The 26110-nt window shown below is 36.7% G+C and overlaps 1 protein-coding gene across 7 annotated transcripts in view; it reads left to right on the top strand.

Annotated features, from left to right (window-relative positions):
• The window catches only part of MPP7 (MAGUK p55 scaffold protein 7), a 156781-nt gene that overhangs the window by 33929 nt on the left and 96742 nt on the right, over positions 1-26110 (top strand). For 5 of the 7 annotated variants that reach the window (XM_069777773.1, XM_069777765.1, XM_069777727.1 and 2 more), the window contains exons 3-4: positions 7713-7879; positions 21570-21688. In XM_069777773.1, the coding sequence (XP_069633874.1) occupies positions 7843-7879; positions 21570-21688 (156 nt within the window). In that variant the 5' untranslated portion in view covers positions 7713-7842. Of the gene's footprint in view, positions 1-5128; positions 5316-7712; positions 7880-21569; positions 21689-26110 lie in introns of all 7 variants that reach the window. The other 2 variants (XM_069777746.1, XM_069777754.1) reach the window with 1 other exon arrangement.

The raw sequence follows: 26110 nt of genomic DNA, 5'->3' as shown, positions 1-26110 counted from the left end.
TTTCCAAAATTGAGCTAAAGGCATATACTTTTCAGGTTGCTTGTATTAAATTTTAAAACTTCACATTAAAGAAAGCAATCTGAAACTGATTAAAATTATTTTAGTGAGGTTTTTTTTGATAAAAACATATGTTAAGACAGTGGGGTTTATTCTGCTTTTGCTCTCGGAAGAAAGAATACATATTGTTTAATTATTCATTCATTCATCTCTTCCCTTTACTCCTCTTCTATCAAGAAAGTAAATCATTGCATTTTGACAGAAGTGGATTATGGAAAGTTACGCTGAACAAAGGAAAAGTGTTCAGAAGATTAGTTAATCTGAAAGAGAAGGGGTGGTTAAAACGTCTGTAATAAAATATGGAAGCATTGTAAAATATTTGCGTCTTATTTGGCTCTAGAGGTGTACAAAATTTTGAATTTGAAAAATAACATTCTAACATTCTAGGGGATGTTTCTGACTTTGAAATAATAGGTTTTGAATATTTATGTATTTCTGAGGGTGATTTTTGGACATGGTTGTTTAACAGACCCCAGAATTGGTGCATGCAAGTTTTGTTGAGCCACAGGACTGTGAAGTAAATTATGCTGTCGACACAAATACTTGGCTAAAATATTTAAATAAATCAATTAAATAGTTACTGTTCTATGAAGCATGGCCTTAATCCTAGTTTTATTTCTATCAGAGATTTTTCCATCAGCTTTTGTAGATGGGGGATCAAACTGCATTATACTACTATTAACATATGGAGTGTATTTCTAAAATTGGAGTATCAGAGCCCTTTGATGCAAAGCATGTGTAATTGTCTGTTAAGGAGTGTTGAGGTTATCAGATGACTCATTGTAGCATGTTTTGCTGAACTTTCTCATTTATAGAAAATGTTAACATTGTCAATTTTTTCAGTGTTTTGGGGGGCTGGTAAGGTTTATCATTTACTGTAGTTACTTTCAGTTTTCAAACAGACTGTCAAGAACAAAACTGTTTGTGCAGGTAATCAATGAAAAGGCTGTGGTACCTGCTGACAGGTATTTTTCAAGAAAAGGAATGGTTTGTAGCTAGGGGAAAAAGTGTTAAAAGAGTGCCCTAAGCAGTAACTCAAAACGAAAGAGCAACCTTTGATCTGAGACATAGTTTAGGTCACATTTTAATGAATAGCTTTATTAAACTAGTTCATTAAACTAATATTATTCTGTCAGTTGGCACATTTTATTTGCAGAAAATTGGATCTGTCTAAGGCTATCTGACACTGACTACAGTGATGCTGTTTTAAATCAAACTGGTAGCTTTAGCATATGTATTTGAAGGAGTGTTTTCATGCATTTAAAAGAATGCGCTCAATTCCAACATTGACATTTAAGATCTGAGTCTGGACAGAGCTCATGTAGGGATTTTTGTGTTAAAGACAGGGAAGGTGCAGGTTGCAAACAGTCTTGCCACTTTTGTAATATTGCTGCTTATTGAGTGTATTTCACTTGTAGCATGGCTATGTTTTAAGGCAGCAAGGATCTGTCTAAAACTTTTAATGTACAATAGGTTATAATTAATATATAAATTAATAACTATACCTACAATATATTTTATATTTTAATATATTCTATATTTTATTTCTATTTTTGTTCTATGTTAGGATTGACTCGTTGAAAGCATGTACTTCACAGCTGTATTTAGAGAGGGTTCAGATAAAGGTGGTATCTAGGTAAACAGGTTTTGTGTTATGGTCCCCATCTGGGTGAAGGAATATCATGGGGGGAAAACAGTCTGGAAGAAGAAAATTGGGATATCAATTTCAGTGTTGCTGTCAGAGTGTCTAGGTAAGTGAGATTTTTCCAGTTGACACAGGATTAAGCTCTTCAGGAGGAGGAACCTATTTATTGCTGAAGTTGTGAAGGAAGCAGATCTTATACTGTGGTCTCTTTTCCCTCTCCTGCCTGTTTTCTGAGCCCTTTGAACAAATTCAGTCAAACATCACAGAGAAGATCTTAATATATGAGTTTTTGGCATGTTTTTGGAAAGGGGTGGTCAGGTAGTGATTGGAGTTGTGTGTCTTCTGTTAATGATCCAGTGAGGGAGAGGTCTAGTGGGAGCTCATCCTTGATGAGGAAGAGAATTAAATTATAAAGGCCCAAACATGTAGCCTAGACACCACAGTCACGAAGGCCATTGGAAATCAGCCTTGCTTTGTTCTGGTGTTGATCAAACTGCTTGTTATAGTAAGACCTGAGCACTCTTGGAAATAACCACCAAAGACTAATGAGGATTCATTTCTAATGTCTTAATGTTTTTCAGCACATGACTTCTTCAATGCTTGTTTTAATAGTAGTTGTAGGTTTTATTGTTTTTTCTCCATCTGTAAAAATTTTCCAGTAAGTAGAAACCAGAGAGATGTCTCTTCTGATGCTTTGGGGCTTCACAGTTAAATTTGAGCCATGGAAGTACAAGGCACACACCAAGATATCATGAGTTCAGAGTATGTTTTTTCCAAACTGAGTATTTGTTAAAGATGTCCCTACAAACGTATAAATTAAGTCAAGCAGTTATACGTTCTCAATGGCTGCTTAAGAGTGTCTAAATTGTCATCTATTATTCTCAAAGCCTTTAACAAAGTGAGGTTGTTTCTAACATCCCTGTGGTGTAAGCTAAAAATTTATGTAAGCTAAACAAAATGGAGAACGCTGGTAGAACATTGTACAGAAAAATATTATGCAGAAGCCTTAAATTCTTCTGATGGCTGAAGATTGATATGATGGCAAGACCAGGAAAAAGTTAGTGAAGGCAGCTGTTCTTTTCAATTTGGGACAGTCCATGTTCTCTATGTTGGTGAATTAGTTAATAAAATTTGGTAGTTGCCATAGATATTCCTTCTTCTTTTTTTTTTTTTTTTTAATTGGACGCTATACCCAGAGTTTTTTGCCACTCTTTTCATTTCCATTATACGCACAGCTGAGTGAGTCAGAGGTAGCTTCTTCCTTCTGCAGTGTGTTTGAAGTCCCATCACGTTTGTATGCTGTGTCTTCTATGCAGTAATTCCAGTTCAAGATTTTTTGAAGGTTCCTGTTGACAACATGCATGTACTGCCTGTAAGGGTGGCTGAACAGCTTTGGAAGCCTGTCAGGAGCTGCAAACAGGTTCCAGTAGCCTGTCGGAGACCCTGTGATTGAGGAGGTAGAAACTTCCTCAGAAGAGTTTAAGGATTCAATAGATCTCCTTACATTACAACTTCCAAAAGAGTAGACTACCATTTTCAATTCAGATTTTGTCTACCCAAACAGATTTACTTCTCCCAGTCTAGAAAACCTCCTTCAGCAATTTCCTGTGCTGACTACGTTTTGGAGACTTGTATACATGTCCCTAGTCATTCAATTACTTGAGGCCCCATGATGAATACAAGACTGAATGGCTGTCAAATTTCCTGTCTCCACATGAAATCTCTATCTGGTAGTTCAAATACCATTTGCAGGCGTGCTGGTTTAGTTCTGGAAATCAAGGTTATAGTCTTTATAACTGTAGCATCCTTTAGAAAAACAGGTTGGGTGTTTCTTGTATCAAGCAACCTGGTTTTATGGTGTCCGCAACACCCCCCCACCCTGCTGATTTGTAACATGGCTAGGTTCATAGCTTTTTATGTTTTTACCTGTTATAAATCAGTCAAAAGTGTTCAGCCTGCTTTTTAAATGTGAAGAAAATCAACGTATATTCGTTAAAGTGCCAAAAATAGTAAGTAACTTGTAAAATAACCTTTCAGAAATAAACACTATGCAGTTTATTGGGGTTTGGACGGGGAGTCAAAGCTAGAACCAAGACTTCATGTATGCTGTCTCCAAATGCGTGATGCTTGCCATAAAGACAAATTTGAATCCGTTTTCCTTACCTCATCTTTTGTAGAAAAATAAACTTGACTAAAATAAAACATATGCATGACTAGCGGAGTCCCTTCCATTCAAAAGCAACAGAGGATGCTAGAAAGAAGCTACTGCAGCTCAAGTTACGTGGAGGGCTGTTCATCTTGGCAGCCTTCAGTTGCCTCCCACCCTCTTGTTTTACCTGACTGCCTCTGTCCATGGTTACCAGTCCTCCTGTAGTGACAGCATGGGGGATCGGGAGCAAGACCTATCCCCCCGCGCCTTGGTACGGGGCCTCTCTTGCTTGTGGGATACGCGGAGAAATGGTCGCCTTGGAGAGCTGTAATTCTAGGATTTTGCAGTTTGGGAAGTTGTTCCCAGGAGGCTTCTGCCCCGCTCCTGGCTATTTATAACTGGGGGCTTTGGCGCCCCAGTAAGTTGTGTCACCTTAATGAGCTTGGCAGTGAAGCTAACTAGAAGTGCGTCTGGCTCGGTGAGTGGGTATGGGTTGTAGAGTGTGCCGGAGTTACCGGTGGGTAGGGAAACGTTTCTGTCCCTCCTGCAGCCATCTCATGTTACGTTTCTTTTACTACCTGTCGTTCATCCGGAAAGCCCCAGGCCTAGAAACGTCCATCATTATGCAAGTAAATACAGGGAGAAACAATGAATTAATAATTAACTGTCCTCCAGTTTCGACTCATTGTTTGATATTTTAAAGAATTAAAAGCAGAAGTAAGTAAAGCGCCTTCATCCCGTTGGCGGAGCTCCTTTTTGCACGGCCAGTGTGGTGTAGTAGTAGTGTGGCGTAGTAGTAGTGGTGTGGTGGGGGGCTGTGTAGGTGGGACCCTCCTGAGGCGAGGCGAGGCGAGGCGAGGCGAGGCTCCCGCCCCCCGCCGCCGCCCCCCCCCCCCCCGCTGCCGCCGCTAGGTGTCAGTCGCGGCGCGGCAGCCGCGCGGGGGGCTCGGGGCCCGGTGGAAAGCGCGCGGCGTGTCGGCGGGAGCGCACGTCCGTCGGTGTTTCCACACGGCGGGTGCCAGCAGAACCCGATACAGTGTGATATATAGAAGCAAGGTACGACTGGAATAATGAAATTTCAAAAATAAGCCCTTTTTAAAGGCTGGTTGTAACAGTCCTGCTGGGTATTGTAAATGCCTCAGGTGCACTTGATACTGCTGTTACGTTCCTGGCGTTGGCTTCTAATTTTTATGGAAAGATGGATTGAACTTCAATTTAAGAATATTCGGTAATCCCTCTCAGGACATACTGTAACAGCTGGTATTTCTGTGTTGCAGCAAATCGATTCCATACAGCAGTCAGCAATGCCTATGGCTGGGCTCCGGCAAAAACTTCCAAAGCATTTTAAATAAAGTGAGCCAAAGAAAATAACATCATCACTGCAAAAATGTAGCTTAATTTGCAAGTTTGAAAAAAAAAAAAAAATCGCTGTTCCATTCCAGCAAAATATTAAGCATTTTACTGGTAAGGATTTCATCAGGTCATTTATTTTTCATTAATATATATTTAGGATCTGGGGGGAATAACTTTATGCCGTATATAAGTTTCTTAAATAATAAGGAGCTTGCAATTTTTTCTATATTGAATGATTTACTGTGAAATAAAGAAAAATAGAGAAACTGATCAAGTTTCAATACATGACATGTATGTAGATCAACAAGACCTTCCACCTTTCGCAGTGAACTTTCTTAAGGAACATGAATTTCTGATTAATGATAATGCACCTATAATGAGAACACCTTGCATGTTTTTGGTTTTTTTCTTAATAGAGGAAAGTACTTTAAGCTGCATATAAATGAAAGATGTCCCATTAATGGTAAATAACGTTTTAACCAGTTTCTTACATCTGTGAAAACCATCCTTTGTACAGCTGTAGTGGTGTGCTCATGCTGGGGACTGTAAGTGAGCTTAGAATGTGACTTCTGCTTTATGGTGCTTGTATGTGTTAAAAAGAAAACAAGCAAAATTAATGCAAAGTGAATATGTTCCTTCTTAATTGGTACAGCGCGTCCTTGCCACAATGTCTTTTTTTTTTTTTTTTCTCCTTTTAAACTGCACCCTGGCTAGCTTTCCATATAGATGTTTTACAACTTTGTCATCATAAGATGAGCTTTCACTCTGAAATACTTAACTTCCTTATCTCTGTTTTAAATTTTAAGCTGATGGACTTTGTGCTGATTTGATGAATGTCAAAATATTTTTTTGGAAGCTGATGCTTTTTAAGTGAAAACTTTTACTTTTTTTCTTCACCACAAACTTTTATAACTAAAAAAAAAAACAAACCCCAAACCCTAAAACAATATTAATAGATAGGTTTTTAAGTTTTACTTGGTCCTTTTCATCATAGAAGAAGTTATCCAGGGCTGTAACTTCTGTTGTATTTGCCTTCTTAAAAAAAACAAAGCAGATTCACTGGAGTTTGAAAGCTGACATGCAAAATCTTCGGGTAAGCGCTTAGGGGAGGAAAAAAAAAGAACTTTAATAAGTTGCCAGTCTATTTAAACTATAGGCTTGTGCCTAGGGACAAGTTAACAACTGGCTTATATCTAATAATTGATTTAAAACTTACTAAAGAAAATCTTGTGGATGGCCCTTCATATGTTGCAATACTTTTAGCAATGTGGGGATTTTTTTTTTTGTGAAAAACAAAATTTTGAACAGTGTACAGTGTTTACAGCACCTGTATATTACTCTTCGACAAGACTGTTGCCAAGTACAAATGTGTCCAAAATATGCACTTTCAGAGCCAAGATGACTTCAAAAGTCATTCTGATTAATATGAATGTGTTTAAAAAAACCCGAACAAAACCAACAAAAACCAAACCAGCAGCAGCAGCAGCAAAATGCTATTCTGTTTATTTTCTTATGCTAAAGCAGAACTATGCTGCTTTCTTTCTTCAAGGATCCTTTCTGTTTACTGAAATCTGGAGAAAACCCTTGTTTTCTGTTAGTTTCTACTTCCCCTTCTCCCTTCCTTCTCCTTGCAAACACATCAGCCCCTGCCCTGCTATTAGTAAACATTTCCAGTCTTAACTCTGAATTTCTTTTCACAAGTTGGTGTTCCAGTTTCATATTTTAACATACTCGAATTTAAATATGTTCATTTCCATTTGAAATTGGTTTTTACTTTTGTTACATTTGCTCTGAATTTTCCTCAAGAACTGGTTGAGAGACCCCAAATTTAGTATCAGTAGGCCTATGCAATTATTAAAAAATGTTTTTTAAAAAATACTGACTTTGTACTAATGAATTACAGAAAAATTCCTTACATCTGCATGATAATGGCTCAAGTAAACTCCATGAATCAAACTGCTGTTTACCTTAGAGAAGTGTTTGCCCCAGTCCTGCTTTTTTACAACTTCAGTTAAAATTTAGATTATATTTCCAGATTACAAATTAAGATTGCATGTCAGATTTTAAATGAACTGAAAACAATTGAAAGGAGGTTAAGTAGAAACACTGAATAAATTACTATGGTACCAAGCAATTTTTTTTTTCTGGGATCAGTAGTAGCAAAATTTGAGTGACTTAAATTATTCACTGTTTTAATAAAATAACCCTAGACTTTATTTCCAAAATACCTGACATGCTAGAGTTAAGAGTTTAATTTACATGAGAGAAATGTGTTAAATTATTTTTACAGCAGAATGGAATTATAGGCTGGACTGAAGAAAACAAAACTTGTTTTACGGACTGGGGGGGGGAGAGAATCTTAACAGTCATAAAGAAATACAAAGCACTTTGTTTTGAGAGTCTTAAATCAAAAACTTATTTTGTGATAATGATTGGATTTGGTTAGCTGCAGTAATTTACAGTTTAACAACATTCTTAATTGTAAAATTCTGTTTCTCTTCTTTCTAGGAGAAATTGGGAGATAGCATAAATCTTTGTAGACAACTTGGCTGCAAGCAGTTAAACTGAAATTAACTTCTGCCTTCTGGCTGCAGAGTGCTAGTCTGACGTTCCTGTGTGATACTCTGCAGACTAAATCATGCCAGCGTTATCAACTGGATCTGGAAGTGACACAGGTACGCAAGCCAAGGAGGACTGCATGTTTCCTCCAGATCTTATTTGTTAAGTCTACAGTCTCTATTTAAAGAAATCATCAAATAAGATAATCAATTATGGTCTCAACAGATGCTTAATTTAAGACTTTAAACATAACCTTTTCTCCCTGAAGTTAATTCAGATATATGAAACACCACAGATAAAATAAATTTTTAAAAGTCCCACCACCACCTTCTGCCCCTCCATTCCCAACCCTCAAAAAAGAACTCCAAACGGATATTATATATGGATCTGAAGAATTTGAATTCACCTCTGAGCATGGTTCCTACAATGTTAACTTGAAAAAAGAGGAAAAAATAAAAGATGATATCATACATGCCTTAATATTTGCACCAGTCTAGACTATCCCCTCTGTGAGTTACAGTTATCAGTGGAGTTATTTCTGAACACAGACTATTTAGTTTTGACACTTCTTTAACAAATTAGGAGAAGAAAAATACTGTCTCAAGTTCTCTTCCTTCCCTTGCCTTCCACGTCAGAGTCCAGTTCCTATCACTGACTGCAGGCAGTGGGAGTGCAGATATGTAGCTTTCCATAGTTTTCACCTTCTTTGTCACAATATTAGGCTGTATTTAAAGGTTAAATCTCATGTTGCTGTTATGCATGGATTCTCTCTATCTGCCAATATTTTTGTCCCTGTTTTAGGGACAACTAAAGTTAGTATTTTTGCTTGAGGGTGTTTGGTAAATAGGTGATCTGGCTGAGGTTACAATACAAAGATCCCTGCTTTCCACCCCTGTGCTTGTTATTCTAGATCATACAGTTTTATGCACGAGAAGTAACAGCAGGATTTTGAAAACGAAGAGGGAGATTTCAAGTCAGGAATCCAAAAAAAATATGTATATAAGGAATTGCATTTGATTCTTAGGTTAAATAGACCTTTCAGTGCAGTGATTTCCTCCCCCCCCCCCCCCAATCCATGTAAAATTTCTCTTAGATTAAAAGATTAATCTTTAGAGTTGTGTGTGTGTGTTTATTACCATGGGGAAGGAGGGTTGTGTTTGGTTTTATTTGCTTTTTTTGTCTCCTCATTCCTCTGTTTAAGGGATTTGACTATCATCTTGCCAAACCCTACCTCTACATACCTTTTTTCTCTCCCCTCCCCCATGGAAATAAGTGCATTTGAAGCTGTTTAGTATGCTAAAGCTGAATTTTGGAAGATTTGTCAGGGTCCAGCCTGGGCTGTTTTTCCACTCTGGATCTTTGCTTTCTTTATCACACAACCTTGTGTGTCTGTCCAAAACCTGCCTTTTTTTTTTTTTTTTTTTTTTTTTTTAAGTTATTACTTGGCCAAATGCATTCTGACATTTCAGAAGTCTCAAGAACATGTTGAGGTGAACAGCAGGGGGATATGTGATGACTGCTGCCTGATGCTGACAGTTTTGCTTGTTTTATTGTTTAAAGAACGTTAATATGTCCAAAAGTAATAGTCATGGACATATTCTCTGAATAAAGAAAGAAAAGGGCTCCAAAAAGTAGGGAAAAAAATCCTGATTTTAAAACTGTGTGTGTTTAAAATGTCTCTAAAAACATGTTTTACTGTGCTATTTAATGCATATGATGCTCCAAATACACCTTTAATAATTATGGTATGCGATAAAGCTCAACTATCTCTGTTCTCCCAGGAAATATATAGTAAAATATGATATGCACCATTAATATCTTGCTGTTAAATAATACTGCTTGTTAAATCCAATTTGTTTTCTGCTGCAAGTTGTAAATTGTTTCCTTAAATAAAAATTCGTATTTGGAGGGAAAAGAGAATTATTTGTTTTCTTCTACTTTAAGTATTTCCTGATGCAGATGATAGGTATTTAAGTATTTTTTGAATGATTACATCAAACTGTGCTTTCTCTCCTGGTTATAATACAGGTGGTTTCTAATCAGAGCCCTGTTTTTCTGCTATTACTCTGACTCTTAGATTAAAAAAAGAGAAATACAGAAAAATTTGGATTTTCTTACCTCTGTTGTTCCTTGGTGGGTAGACCAGTTTTCCTCTTGCCCTGCCTGCATAAACTGGTGTTGTGACATGTAATGAGTTGAAACTGCTGTAGTCCATGAGAGGACTGTCTGGGATGCTGTGAAGTTAGCAAGTCACTTAGTGGGAACCTAACAAAAATGCACCTTTAGAGTAGGGATGCAACTTCATTTAGTCTGTCTGCTAAGGCTCTATTTTATTAATGCATTCAAACAAAACCCCAACCTAGCTTATTTTTGTGTCTGCTATATCCTGGTGTAGTAAAAGTAAACCTGGATTTAAAAATGAGTGAAAGAATTCATTGAGGACTAGTAAATAGAAATGCATCATCTGTGAATATCGGAAAGTTGCCAAGTCATGGACTATTGGAAGCTCGGACACTAGTATGGAAACACTGATTTTTTTTATTATTATTTTTTTTATTTTTGTATTATAGTCTTAGGCATCAGACCACTGTTAAAGCAGGATAGTGTTCATGATGGGCCACATCTGATCAGACTAAATCTTGACCTACTTGTGTTAATTTTACATTGCTTTTACTTTGTCAACAGACTTTATTAGGGATGTCACCATGTCCTTGCAGCTGCTTCCTTCAAATACTTACATGTGCTTTTGTTATACCACTTTTTAACCTGTATATTCTTCTGAACACAAACCATGCCTCTTAAATCTGTTTTGAGAGGCATTTGCCAGACTTTAAACTATGATAAATCAAAAGCATGGCTACAATATTTGCAATCTTTTGTTTAAAACATTTGTTTTAATTAATTTAGCTTCATCAAGTGACTTTGAAATCAAACTTACACCTTAGCAGTCTGATCTGGCTTCTTAACTTTAAGACAGAGGAGAAAGGCCTGTGTGCACATGCTTCTTTCTCTTCCACTCTCCATTAGCCATGTAGAAACCCTATTTTTATATTAATATAATAAAAATAATAAAAATTACTTGTTGTTTGACATGTGCATGATTCTGCTCCTCCCTCGAGGTGTATAGTCCTGTCAGTGTCAGGTCAAAGTTATCTTAAAGCAACCATCTTGAACGGAAGGCTGAGCTCCTGCCTGAGGCTGCATCTGAAGCTTTAAGTATTTTCTGTGTTGCAAAAGTCTGCTTGAACTCTGTGTGTAAGCCCATCAAATAGAGTTTGAAGACTGAGCAAGACGACTTGCACTTTTGCAGGTAAAGCAAGTTTGCAAGACCTGGCATTCACTTATCTGATATATTTAGGAAGATTTAACTTTGTAGTTCTGGCTTCACAGTAGTTGATGGCAGCTTCATTGCTGACTTTGGTGGAGCCAAAATGACATCATTATGCTTTAAATGTTGTTTTAGTGTGAAAAACATCGTAAAATTGTTACAGATTTCTTTCCTCTCAACCCTGTATCAAGCTTGCTTAGCTGAGGAGTTTAAAAATGCTTTTCTGTTTGTCCTTAAAAACTAGTGCGTGAATGTGCAAAGCAGACTTGGTGGTTTTGATTCATGTATTGTCAGTGGGAAAATCATATTTATGGGCCAAGTTTGGCCACCAAGTAAAACTGTATGAGATTGCTTAAATATAATGAAAGTCAGAAGCAGTTCTTGAATTTGAATATTGTAAATTACAGAAAGAAAAAATGTGCAGGGCTTACATTAGTTTCTTCTTGAGTACATATAGGAGCTAATGCTATGCCAGATAGTGGAGTTTTTTTCAGTATTACAAGCCTGTAAAACTGAATACATGGTAGTTTTTTAAATTAAAAAAACGCAACACATTTGTTACTAATGTAATTGTAAATTCACATGGCCTTTAAAATATTCCCGGTTTTAGTGTTTTCTTCTGTATTTTGTAATAATACAAAATAAAGATATGAAATTAGTTCTAAAAGTTAGGTATTTTTCCAAACTGCATTTTTAGTAGTATATTCTGTGATTCTTTAAGAATTATCTCTACCTCTGAAGCTGCATGCTGTTGATGTGGATGTACTGAATACTAGTAGAAGTATTTTGCTAGAATATTCTGTTGATATGATAGCTCCATGGACCATATGGATTACCTCGCAGGGAAGTGAGACCACTGCAAGCAATGTAAAGTTCAAAGATGATTTTGCAATCATATGAACACCGAAAGATGCTATCCTTGCTTTTACTGTTTTCATATAGATGTCTTCCCTTTATTTACTACTAATGCATTTTAATCAGCTTGCCAGTTTTAACATAATCTATTCTAAGAATGCTTGATAATGAAAAGGATAAAAAGGTAGAGAGAAAAAAAAAAGAAACAGAAATGACATGAAGAAAAAGCTGAGTAGTTGGCTGAGCTGAGAGGGGGACATCAGAAACATCTGTAGGGGAAGAAGGACAAATTAAGCTGAAGTGGCTAAAGATTTCAGCCTTTTAAACCAGTTTTCAGAATGAGGAGGGAGATAGAAATCAGGCAGTTCTATTTTTACAGCCCGTTTAAAAAAATGTAATAACATAAAATGGTGGCCAAAGGTCTGGTTCATTGTCATGAGATGAAGAGAAAGGGAATTTAGGAGAGTGATGAAGGAAAGATTTCTGGGAGTAGCTCTTCCGTTGGAGCCTGCCAGGGTGAAGGCTTGCAGGGCAATTGAATCCTGCTCCAAACTGTCTCTGCTTCCCTGCTGATGTGCCGCAGTGGAAACGGAGCAAGTGGAAAGCCTTCGCTCGCCTGCTTCACACCATTGCTTACGACTTAGGCATAGGTGTGCTGCCGCAAGTGTAGTATGTAAATGCCTTTGGCTGCATCGTGATTTCAAGGCTACTTAAATTTCTCACCAAGTTGAAATGCACAGATATGGCTAGATTTTCATGAAAACTGATATGCTAGCTGAGGCAAAATTTATACAGAATTAATAAATAGAGCCAATATTTTATCGTGCATTCTTGAATTCTCCCCATCTCCAGCTGCCAGAGGCATTAAATGGCTTGTAGGCTAACGTGAATATGAAAGATTTGGGAAAGTATGAGACATATGGCTAGCTTTAATTGCTATCATATTTAATTTTTAAAAATACAACTTGCTGGTGTTGGAAAGGGTATTTATTTTGGTATCAACATATTTATGGTGACTGTTGGAATACTTGTTCAAAGTGGAATGAAATTTCTCTAAACTGTTCTGGTTTGGGTTAATATTTTATGTTACGGTAGACTGATTCAGCAGTGTGGAATCAGAAAATGTGTGCAATTATATTTACTGATGGTAAACTCTTTAAAACTGTTACAGTTCTTGGACACAAATGTAAATTTAAATGGTCTGGCAGCTGCAACAATTTTTACTCAATTTTTTTTTTTTTTGTGAGCAATGTGTAGTTTTGCAGTAAATTTGAAAGTACGACAGCCTATATTGTTTCTAACCAGAGGCTTAAATGTATAGCTATGTATGTTGGACCAAAAGCTGTAATTACACAAATGGTTGACAGTTCCTAGTGATGCCAGATGTCTTTTGCCAAGAGCAGACTGCCATGCTGTACCGTTCAAGTGTAGCTGTGCCAGCATCCAGGTTAGCTAGCAGACTGTATGTATCGTGTGCATTTGCTGTCAGATGAAAGGTTCTGTGGCTTCTCAGCCCAATTTCACATCAAGTATTGGCTGATTTAATAAAACAAAAGCTGTTAATTTGAGGGAAATTTAGTACTACTAAGAGATAGTGAGAAGCTTCCCTGCTAGCTGTTAGTTGCCTTGCTGTGGAGCACAGGGGTTCAAATATGATTTTGTGTTTAAAATAACAGATTGGTTTGAAAAAAAAAAAAAAACAAAAAACAAACAACAAAAAATCCCCTCAATGTAGCATATTAATCTTAGGAATAAACTATGAAATAGTTTAATTATTTCAAATAGTTTAATTTTCTAAAGTTATTTTCAAGATAAGATGATGATGTACTTGACCCTTTAAACTTTTGTATATTCCTATATACCTCTATAGAGTTGTATATCAAGTGTATGTGGCTGTATATATGACTGATTGATGTAATGGCATAACTTGTTTTGAGTGTCAAATTTTGAACTCAGTCATACAGTGAATCACAACACTGAAATAATATGCTGGCATGTTTTGGGGCATCAGTACTGCCTAGGATTGTAGGACTTTTCCTTCTACTCTCAAGACACAACATGAAAGGTTGAGATATGTGGTAATCAAATGGTGTTTCCAGTAGTTTTAGGCACAATAAGTTGAAAATAGTCTTGACTTCTGTTGTTAGAAATCTTTATTCGGTCTCTTAATGCGATATTGTGTCCTCCTTTTGCAGATGTAAAATGCTACTTTCAGTATTCCTTGCCACCCCTCCCCAGTGCCAAGTGTCTTAACATTGCAAACTGTGACTAAAGAGTTAAACATGGCAAGCATGCCCAGTGACATCCTAGTGCTGGAATGAGGTTTTTTTCCTGACTGACTGCCAGGTACTTGCTATTGCCTTCTCTAGTGTTGATGAAGATCTAGATAGAAATCCTAAAGACTCACCAAGTTGATGTCTATACAAAGGACCAGTCAATTAGTCAAGGTTATTCAAGGTGTCGTAGTATGCAGGCTTTGTTGGAGGAGCCAAGAGTTTTCGAAAAAAATATGAATGTCAGATCTTTGTATGAGCTTTCCACAAGCTGCTTATTAATTTGTGCTTGATAGGTCACTTTAAATCAGTTTTATGTATGTGTTGCTCTTGCAGATGATAGGAGAGCTTTCGAATACTCGTGAAAGTACATTTTATGAACTTTGAAAGTATCTTTGTTGATACAGCGTTTAGTAACTACATTTTGAGGGGTTTCGATTTTGAAGCAGCTTTGATGAGCTGTACAAGCAAGAACTCTGCAGCAACGGTGTTGCCCTGTATGAATGCAAGTAGGGATCAACTGTTTAACTCGCATCAGAACATAAAGGTATGTGGTATGCTAAATCTGAAATACACATGTTGAGACAAATCCTAAAAGACCAATAACTGTTTCAAACAACTGCGGATTCTTTAGCTCTGTGAGCCAAGTTCCAAAACTAAAGACTTTTCCATTTTGAAGGAAATAATATTTTTAAAAGTGGTGGGCTTAAATGATTGCTCGCTTTCAACATTTTCTGTCATAATGTTGTTTTAAGGTGGGTTAACAAATTACTGTAGCTTGGAGGAATAAAAATTTGGTACAACTTTTAAGTTAAAAGGCTGTATTACCCTTGGTGAGTATGTAATCTTGTACTTTGAGGACACTTACAGCAAAATTCTTGTTTTCATTAGGAAAAAAAGAGCATTGACATTTCTATTTCTGTGCCATCCATAAGGATTTCAGCAGTTTACTTTTTTCGTGAATTTGCGAATAAATCAAAGCAGATATTTTTTCAAAGATGCTGATCACTCAAATGTCATGATTATCTAGTTACTCAGTATTCTGTACCTTTGAAAATTAGGTTAATCCTTTTTTAAAACACTAAACTGCAAAATTAAAAAAAGGTACATGCTGGAATGAGTTAATCACTCTGGTTCTGCAAAGAAAAATTGTTAGTCTTTAACATTTTGCAGTGTCAGGAAGCCCATATATTCAGTGGAATTACTTAAGAGAACATAAAAAAGAACTATTTGTAGCACGTAAACTTGAGCACATAGTGGTCCTTTTACAACTGGAGTCTGATAGGACAGTGCAGTATGTCTATCCTAATGCATATGTGTACTGCATATGTTTTTATTTGAACCTGTGCATAAATACTGATCTCAAACTTCAGAATGAAGTAATTTTCAATATTTGTGTTAGTGACTGATTTTATTATGCAGCAGCGAGGATGTCAGAATGAGTATTTCTGCTGCAATGCTGTTTGCTTTTGTGTAAGGCAAGTGTCGTCTGAGCCTTTATAGAACTGTAAAGTACAGTTCAAATGTGAAAAAATGTCAGCTTGTTATAAATGGCAGCAAATGGTGCTGATTATTTTACCTTTGACAAAGTGGAAAATTTAAAGGCTGGTGTGTCCCATTTTATTAATACAATAAAATTTTACAGTGTTGTTCTGGGCTTAGATATATGTTCTTTAGTGTTTATTATCCCTCAGTTACTGTAAAAAATTTTGATTTGAAGTCTGGCATCATTGTTCAGAATGCTAATTCAGGAAACTAATTAACATATGAAAGCAAATGCACATCCATTTGTCTCCATTTCTTTCCTTACGCTAACCAAAACAAAGTTGGTGTTTTCTTGTAATATGCAAGAGCGATGGAACGCAGAGACCATATTTTTTATCATTTAGCACTAGTTTATAGCTTCCACAGACTTGTCCTAATAATGAAGCTATGAAGGATATGACAAGAATGGTGATATTAAATTTCTCTAGACTAACAGTAAATTTTTCCATTCTGATGTCAAGAATGTAGAGCATCTGGAATCTGCAGTGTGAGTGGTTCAGTACGGGAACACTTTCATCAATTGCTTAGCCATTTATTCTCCTCCTAGGAACAAGCAGTCTTCTATAGAATATAACACTACGAAGGAAGCAATTTTCTAGAACTGGAAAAATTCTTTATGTCCCGTTGTTTCTGATTTAAAAGCTTTCCATTGCTGCTTAGTCTTAAATCTTATTGCATGTGCAAATTTAGTGTACACATTTTTAAATTGGAATTGCCATTATTATACACTCTGTTGTTCAGATCGAATAAAACTAAATTGTATTAATTAAGCTTAGGAAAAGCTTGAAGATACTCTGAAGACAGGAACTGCTTAAGTGTGTTGAAAGAACAAATTGAAATTTATCTATTACCTTTTTAAGCAGGGACAGTGCTGAGTTTTCAAACATAGCTGGATTTTCCCTTGAAATTATTTCCTTAGTCCAAGCTGGCAGAATGCTACAAGCCTTATTCTGCAGCCATTTTATCTTACTTGCTCTTGCAGCAAGCCCAAAATCTTCAGAGTAGTTTCTCTATCCATGACAAGCTGTTGTAAATTTTAGTTTTAGATTATGTATGTGTATTTAGATTATCTACACGTGTCTAGTTTACATGGACTATTTCTGTAGGCAAGGTTATCTAGTCATTGGTTTTTAATTCCCTGTGTCACTTTTCTTGGCTGAACTAAATTTCATGAAAAGCGTATTGTATGCCCAGTATTAATTTATTACTTCTAAATTTCTTTATTCTTGAACCAGGTAATCAGATTTAATAGACTACAAAAGCACTTTCAAACAACCCCCTCCCCCTTCCACTCTTGTAAGAGTTTTATATTATTTCTGTGTGCAATGCTTGCCTTCTTATATTAACGTTTCCACGCTAGAGGCTTTTACTTAGTTCACATAAGTTTTAGATACTGTACCTGATTCATATAACATGAATATAAATAGCAGCATACTAGTATCTAAAACTAGGAGCTCCCTTGTTTATCTGAAATTGACTCCTATTACTGCCACTGGATTATATGACCTCATTTAATCTAGAAAGGGCCCTTTTTCATCATCTGTTTCAATGATTTGGGAATGTCCAGGGATGATTACACTGTGATCTGGGCTTCCTGGCTGCCCCCCCCCCAGTTGTCAGACTGACTGGACCTACTTCGCCTCTTATAACTGCAAAATAGTCTTACATCTCCATGTTTAAGCTCATTGTTAATTTTTTTTTATGTATGCTCAGATCTTCTGGGACCTTTGAATAAATGGTCTGCTTTTAAAAATTGAAGTAAATGAGTTTTTCTTGTGTAAGTCAAGTTTACTTTACTGAATTTTGACACCTGAAGTATTTTGATACTAGAAAATCCCAGTGGGCATATGATTCCTTTTAAATATAAAACCTGGTTACATTTAGGCAAACTAGACTAAAAAAAAATATTAGAAGAACCTGAGCAGAATAGCAACACTGTATAAAATAAAGCTTTTTTTTTTTTAATTTTTTCAAGACTCTTTATAGTATTGCTAACATCAGGCATTAAAAAAAACAGGATTTTTTTTTTTGCTTGTCACGATTTTTTTTTTAAACACAATCTCTAGGTACTTTTTTTAAAAGCTTTTTTTGTGTGTTTATTTAAATTGTGGGCATCTTTCCAAAAATGCGTGCAAAATCCTTTTTTTAGTAGGAGGTCCATGCATGTCATATGACTCAAGAAGGTGGGACTTTAAGAGAAACATCAAATTGAGACCAAGAGCACAACTGAAGCCTGGCAGCCACATGCTTACAACGGTAGCATTCAGCTCTGAGGAGCTGAGATACATCTCATTCCATGGCTTACGCAACGAACATGCGTTTTTAATTTACAGAGCAGTTCATCTGAATATAGGGGTATAGCTATGACCTTTTCAAAAGGTAATTTTTGTTTTTAGAAGTGATCAAAAGTGTTCAGTATAGCATCACTTCAGTCTTTATAATTGCTACTGAAAGGACTAAAAAAAAATTTAAAAAATCTGGTTTCAACAGCTTGGCAGTACTAAAACCAGTGAGAAACTTGCATTTATTTCAGTGGCCTTTGGCTCTGCCTTGCAGAACCACTTGAGCTGCTAGTTAGAAGTTTTGCAGGAGGTTTGAGGTTGGGCTGAAGCAGTCTTTGCTGTTAAGTTCGGATTACTTCTACTGCTGCGTGGCAGCATCTCTGTACAGTGACACCTTACGGGGCTGCAGAGATTTGAGCTACCGCCCTTCAGGTGTTGGAAAGATGGATGTGATAAGTTATCAGATCTGGTCATTTACATTAGGCCAATATGTAGTTGCCAATGTAGTCGTTTCAACTTCATTACCAGTTTACAGTAACTTGACAAATTATTTTTTCCATGTCACAAAAGCACTTTCTTTTAAATCCCATTTGCTAGTAAAGTCATATGCCAGCCATAATTTTCACTGTTTCTTCACACTGCAATGAGTAAGAACAACACACTTTATGTAATTGAGACACAAATAAAATGCAATGTTTTAGTTGGAGGGGTGCGTGTGTAGAAGATCCACATACTGTTTTTCTTCATATATAAAAATCTGAATGCCCATCTGAAAATTTTTGATTCTGTGCTACTGGGCACCACAGAAGGAACAAGAAAAAATGAGATTCTGTCTGTAAAAGTAAACCTTTACAGGTGCTAGCATCTTCTGCTGCCATTACCTTCTGTTTGGAAGCATGCTATAGCTGAATCTGATGATCTGGAATTACATAAATTTAACTTTAGACATATTCTAGATCTTTGTCTTCTTTTCTCTCCAACTAAATACCTGAAGTCCTCCTTCTGCCCGATTTTCATTTGGCTCCTTGATTGAGTTTTTTTACCCCTGGCTACATAGTGCTCAATTTCAAGAGGAGTCTGAAGAGGGGAGCGTGGTGTTCTCTGACATGCTGCGTGGCATAGTCCTTGGGTGCTGCTGCTGCGAAGGTGGGATTCTGATTTCCTTCTGGCTGAAAGCTATAAACACTGGACTGTAGAGCCAAAGCAGGGCACAACTAGAAACATAGCCATGATATTGGATAAAATCAGTCAGCACCCATCTAGGTTTCTCCACTTCCCCAGGAGAGTTGCACAGATTGGTGGTGCGTTGCTGTCGAAGCTGGAATAGCGCACTAGGGACATGGACGGCCATTCCCCTAGAAGGGGCAGTTCAGGGCTATATGAATAAGGGAAGCCCACAGCCACTTTTGAGCTGGATGTGTGTAAGCACTTGCAGGGTTAGTCGGTCCTGGAGTGCCAGCAGGCAGGATTTTTCTCTGGGAGTTCTGTGCATAAAACTTGTCTCGTTATAGGCAGATTCAGTCTTACCCTGTGTCACTACTGTAATAGTTAATCCATTAGGAACCATGAACTTTCATTTTATTTTCACTGGGGATTTAATTCTCAAAGCTTTGAGGAGCAAGTTACAAGGATAGAATAGTTTTATAGTTGATTATATGCGAAATTTAAGCAGATCTGATAGGTCAAGGAAAAGAAAGCTTACTCTGTTATACATCTCTTATTTGAAAGGAGTGGCTGAAGTTAATGTTTTCTTTCTTCTGAATGGCATACATGAATTGTTCCTAAGCAGTTATGGCACTGTGTGAGTTTACATTGAACCTTCTGTTCCATTTTCTAACAACCTTCAGGTTATTCTGAGGTATTTGCAGTAACAAAGGTGGCTATGTGCAGAAATATAAGGCTGAGTGTAAAGAAGTTTTTTTTTAATTTTCTAAATGAAAATGTTTTTGGAGCATAGATTGTGTGATAAACATAACCATTTTTGCTACGTGCTGAAGTTCTATTTGTCCAGAAAGTCAGAGTCAAGAGTCCCATTCAAATCCCTGTTCTCTGGGTGTCAGCTCAATCACTGACTGCGTCTCACTCGGCAAGGCTCAGCGTTCTTTTTGTGTCTGTGCAAAATTGTAGTGGCTTCAGTTGTATCCTCTTTTTGCAGTTTTTCTGAAGCATAAACAAGAACAGATTTAAATAAAAGCAAGATTCTAAGAGAAATTAATATCAACCACCAAAAACGCTTGGACCACAAAAAAGAATGTATCTGGAAGGAACTTTTTTTTCCAGAATACTTTACTGAGAGGCAGTAAAAAGACAAAGTTAAATAATTGGATCCCAAAGGTGCTGTATGTAATTTTGAAAGGGCTATGTAGTGCCTGGAAAGGTTGTGAAATTATGTTTACTAATAAATATTCTAAATCATAAGTTTTAGGGAGATAATAGGCATAATGATAGGTAACCTATAACTTAAACAATGTTCTTCACCAGTAGAATATCTTGTAAATCTGTCCTTGTGATGAACAGCAGCACTTACTCAGACTAAAAATAATAACAGGACCGTGTATCTTGGATCCCAGGAGACTGTTGGTGTTTTTGTAGACAGCAGACAGGAGAAAAAGGCATTTTGTCCTTTTTACCCCAAGTAATCCCACTGGAAAATTAAACATGTGCTATGAATTGATATCAACTCATGCCAGGTTCCCTCCCTACAGAGGGCTGCTGCAAACACTGTTGCTACATTTCTTGGACAGCAGTTTGATGGCTTGTGTGCATGATGGATATTTTATGCTGTATGCTACTGTGGAACAGTGTGCTACTGTCTGCCCCTCCGAGACCGCTGGTGAGGTGTGCCACAAATAACTGGGAACAGCAATTGCTTTAACCCTACGGAGAATCTCAAATACCTGCAAATGAAGAATGTTACTGAAGTATTTCTGTGTGCCTATGTGTCTGGGAAAACTGTGTTGGTTTTGGTTTTTAAGGTTTAATCCTGCAAAACAAAGCAGTTCCTTTTGTCTTGCTGTGGATTCCTACTGAACACGGGATAAAAAAAATATTAAGCAATATATTAGCAAGAAATATTTAGAGAAACCACGAACCTTTTTTTAATGGACCACCCTATCCAGTTTCTGTTCTTTTAAGGAAGTTTTTCCTATTCATGACTCATTTCACTCTTTGGCTAACATCAAGGGAAATGGAATAACGATTAAGCAAAGGAATGTATGTTTTTTTCTGGTTTTGTCCTTTTTTCAAAACCTTTATGAATTTTCTGCATAACCTTGTGTAAATATATACGGATGTAGAAGCTTGACAACTGTGACAAGGTAAAAAGTACACTGCTAATACTTGCTTCTTAGTAATTTTTTTAAAATGTTCCTTTTGGTTCTACAAGTTAATGTTATGCTGGATACTCCAGACTCCCTATTCAGTTAAAATGACATGCTCCAGGCAGCCAATTACACAGAACTGTTAAGTGAAATTAATGAGATCACCCCTAGATTACACTTTGTGTTTTATTTTCATTTTATAGGTCTGTACGAGCTGCTGGCTGCGTTGCCAGCCCAGCTGCAGCCACATGTGGACAGCCAGGAAGACCTGACCTTCCTCTGGGATATGTTTGGTGAAAAAAGCCTTCATTCACTGGTGAAGGTAAACCACATTTAAGTCAGATTCTCTTTGAGAAGAGCATATGGAAAAATGTTTTGAGCGCCATCTAGTAAACCAGTGATCAAACTGTTGCTCAGTGAAAACAAAACAGCCTTGTTTTAAGTCTGTTTCTGTCAGGGGTGGAAGTTGTTAAATAAGATTCTACCAAAAATACATAGATGATTTCATTTAAGAGTGATGTTTTGGCAGTGTAACGCTAATGCAGCAAACATATGTTGTTTGCCCTTGTTTAGAAAAAAAGAGTACGAAATAGTAGCAGGAAATCTGAGACTTCTTTATGGTCAACATTGAAGACCTGGAGTTTAGCTTAAATAAATAAATGTTCACAGCAAAAATTAGAAGGAATATATTTTCTGAGGTCAAGTATGGCAACAGTTCAGTAGCCACATTAATTTAAAATAATTTCCTTTAACAAAGTCAACTGAAATTCTAGTAAGCTGTTTCTTTTATTGGCTTGCCTCCATTTAAAATTGTGTTTTGCACATAAATATGTTGGACTAAAGTACCACCTAAAATAAGTTTGGAGGAATACTTGACTGAAGTATAGTGTCCTGCTACGAAAATGATCAGCAACAAGAAATCAAAGCATGCCATGGGAGTATGCACAGCTACCCTGATAATGTTAAAATTGCTTATAGCAGAAAAATTGGACCAATCAGCTGGTAAGAAATGTTCCACTCCTACAAAATGGTAAGTATGTCTTCAGTCTCCAGCGCAGAGCTAATTCAAGCTGGAAGGAAATTCTGAGGTCTCGAGTCAGTAGGTGGTAGCAACCCATGCTGTGAATATATTCAGACTTCTACATAATCGAGCAGAATTTCTTACCCTTGTCAGTCACTGATCTAGAAGAAGCTTAAATTGGGATTAGTTTGATGTAGGTTTGAAAGAGTCACCTTTTTCCATTTCTTTCAGCTATCTTATTCTGGAAAAATATGTAATAATGTTGATACTTGGCCAAAATTATTTTTTAAATAGCTGTAAATTTGCATATAAAAGTAAACACAAGTACTCTCTGGTAGTTGATACACAAAAGCAACGAGCAGGGGAACAGTGTTTGGTGGTACTTGCTTGCCTAAAGAATTTCATCAACATTTCTGAAGTGCGGTGATTCCCAGACTCGTTACTGCTTTGCTGCAGCTGTCTGGTCAGGTGGTTCAGAAGATCACTGCAAGGGGAACACCGGTTGTCTTTCTAATAGAGGCTGACAGTGGCGTGCATCTGAGCAAAATGTTAGGTCAGTTGCTAAATTAGTTTTCTTTCTGGATTGGGAATTAAAGAAGGCTGGCTAGAAAATGAATGTGGATGTGTGAAACACATTTCAACATTTGATCTAATTTTCTATTCAGGCAAAACCTAAACCTTTTCAAACTCCTTCACTTGCTCCCTTTTGCCCCTTCCCTCAAAAGAAGACAAAGATAGCACAACAGTAATTAGTTTACTCTCCTTGAGTATACTCTCAGTTTGGAAAAGTTGGCTCTCCTGCTGGCTTTCCTAGTTGCGTGCCCTAGTTACCACATTACTTGTTATTGCAGGGTGGATTGGTCTTTCTGCTTTTAACAAAAAAGAATTAATGAGAAGGCTTTCTTGAGGTAGATAGAAAGTTTGGGGGGATCAGTGAATAGTCACTTTATTGCAGTTGTAATAAGAAGGCTTTGAAGTATTCCAACCATTTTTATTATTTATCTTGTACATTTTATGTCCAAGTATTAAATGTACATGTAACTCTTACCCTGTGAACGGTTCTTTTCATGTCCTAGTAAGTCTAACACTATCTTACAATAGACTTAATTCTTGAAACTGCATCTTTAGTGTTCACTAGTCACACTTCTTTGATACACCATATTAATTTCAATCAAAAGAAAAATATTTTTAATTATAAGAATTGAGAGTATTAAGAGCATCTGGTCTGATCCAGTGCGTATGACAGGCTATTGAACCTCACCTTTTGGTTTCTGTGGAGTTCAGGTATAGAAAGTAGGGCACAAAGAGCTTTCAAAAGGTTATCTAGTGCATATCCCGGCCCCAAGATGGGCTTAACTGTATCTTAAACTCATGGTATTTGTTTGACCTTTAACACATTTTTGGAAGGATTATTCAGTATCCTATCAAGTTTCAGAGAAGGCAGTCCATAGCCTTTTTGGAAGAGAGCTGTAAGAGCAAGAGAAAGAACACCATCTGCCATAGTTTTTCCCTGTTATAAGGCTTCAGAAGTGCCAAACCTTTCTTTCTGGGTTCCGGTGTCTTATTTGAAAGACTGTTTTTCCTAGCAATAACTTCTTAAAGTCAATTGTACTTGCAAAGATAAATGTTTTTAATTCCTCAGGCAAACAATGATGACAGATATTTTGTAATAAAAAAAAAAAAAAAGGCACTAGCTTAGGGCCAAGGATGTTGCGATCCTGGTATGTGTTGGTTTTGGAAGAAAATGAGCATGGGTATACTACTAATTAGGCACTAATATTTCTCTATTTAAGATAGACATACTGCTTAATAAAAATTTCTACGCTGATCTTCTTACCTTACTGTTTAATACTTTCAAATATTAGAAAAGAGCTTTTTTTCTAAGTTATAAAATGGATAAAATGCTCCAGATTGCTTGAAAGGTTTAAGTATAAAATGAGCTTTCTGCTCTTTTTATGGATATTTTAAGTTTTATGGGTATTTAGTTATCACAGTGTTTTCTGTATGGTTGTATACCATAGTATATGGTTTGCTATTCTGGCTCTCTTAATATTGAAGAGAAAGAAAAAAGGAAAAAAAAAAAAAAAAGCCCCAAACCTTGTCTTGGAGTTCTCTTCATTCAGTATTGTTGGACAGAAACCTCTTTGTGAACTTGGATCAGCCTGAGCTGTTCTAAGAAGTCAGAAATGGAAAAGTTGTATTAGATCATCTAGTCCATTCCCCTGCAAATACTGGATTGTTCCCTACAGTACATTCCTATTGTAGTAAGTAAAACCAGCAAAAACTGATGCAACTGTTCTTGCTGTCCCTTTTCTCAATAAAGGAATCTGTTGATTAGATTTTATTTTGCAAAGTATAGAGAAGAGGGAACCCACAACTGTTGTTGACAGTTTGGAAGAGAAAACTGGCTCTGGATAGTGAATGTTTAAAATTTCTCTGCTTCCCTCAATTTGTTACTTCCTTGTCTTATTACATGACTCTCTTAAGTTCTACCAGAAATCTTCAGCTATGTCATTACTTTTTATATAGCAGAGATCCCAATAATTCTGTAGAGATTTATAGAAAAGAAACATGAAGAGATGATCCTTCAGGGTAATTATGAGCACTAACGTAGCTGAAACCTGAAACAGTACACATGTGCTCTGCTTGGATTTTTTTTTTTAGAGGAACAGAAGGGATAAATAAAGATCTGTTCTAACTACTTTTTTAGCTTATTTTTAGAGGACCTGCAAGAATTTCCATGTGCGTTTGCTTGCTATTAGTGCACCAGACACATGTTTTACTGTTTGTCTGTTTAGCTCCAGGATGAAGCTTCTACTTGCGCTGTTGCCTTAAACATTTCTGGTTGTGGATTACTCAAGAATTGAGTAAGCTTATCTGTTGGGCTGCTACTGAAGTATTTCTTAACCAATTGCAGTTTACTGATTGGTTTTGGCCAGCTCAGAGCACGCACAGTTCTTTAGCCAGTACTGTACTTTGCATTATGAAAAAGAAGCCACAGCAAGTGGTGTTGCTGTTCCCCGTGATAGGGAAGAGTTTGTACATCCAAAAAGCAGTACGTGGCACTGGAAAAGAAAACAGCTACTGCAGAAGTAAGGAATAATTGGTGAATATAGTCTGATTTTATTATAACTGCATAGTATTTTGGTAGCTGGCCCTGCAAAACCCTAATTTGTGCTAATTCTCTATTAGTTTCACCTGGATATGACTTGACTTGGAGTTCTGAGAAATTATTTTGTATATGTTAATGTTTGTCCATGTCGATGGCTAACAACTTTTCCAAAAATACAATAGTTGAATGTATCTTGGTGTAATCTCTTTGGCTTGCAAGTTGAATCATATGATTACGTAGCCCAAATTTTACAATCATTGTGGTGTAGAAGTATTGGAAATTTTCGCTATGAAGACTCAGATTTTTTCAGTATGTAAATGTAGATGCTTTCAGCCTACTGTGGTTCCGTTTTTGGTAATGAGAAAAATAAAGATACCATTTACAAAAAATGAGCTGACTAGGGCAAAGCAAAAGGGATTGACTTCACACATGCTTACAGTGATAAAATCAACGATCTGCAGATGGTGTGCTAAATCTTCAGTCTGGACTGGTACAAGCCTACTTCATAGGCAAGTTTATATACACTTATAGTTTTTACCCAGAGCTTTACACACAAACTCCATGAAAAAAGTTGTTAGTCTGTAGGATGAAAGGGTTTGCATCTGTAGTAC

This window comes from Haliaeetus albicilla, chromosome 2, assembly GCF_947461875.1.
Source record: "Haliaeetus albicilla chromosome 2, bHalAlb1.1, whole genome shotgun sequence".
NCBI lineage: Eukaryota > Metazoa > Chordata > Aves > Accipitriformes > Accipitridae > Haliaeetus > Haliaeetus albicilla.
The sequence above is the reverse complement of the archived record's forward strand: the minus strand, read 5'-3'. Positions and strand labels throughout refer to the sequence as shown.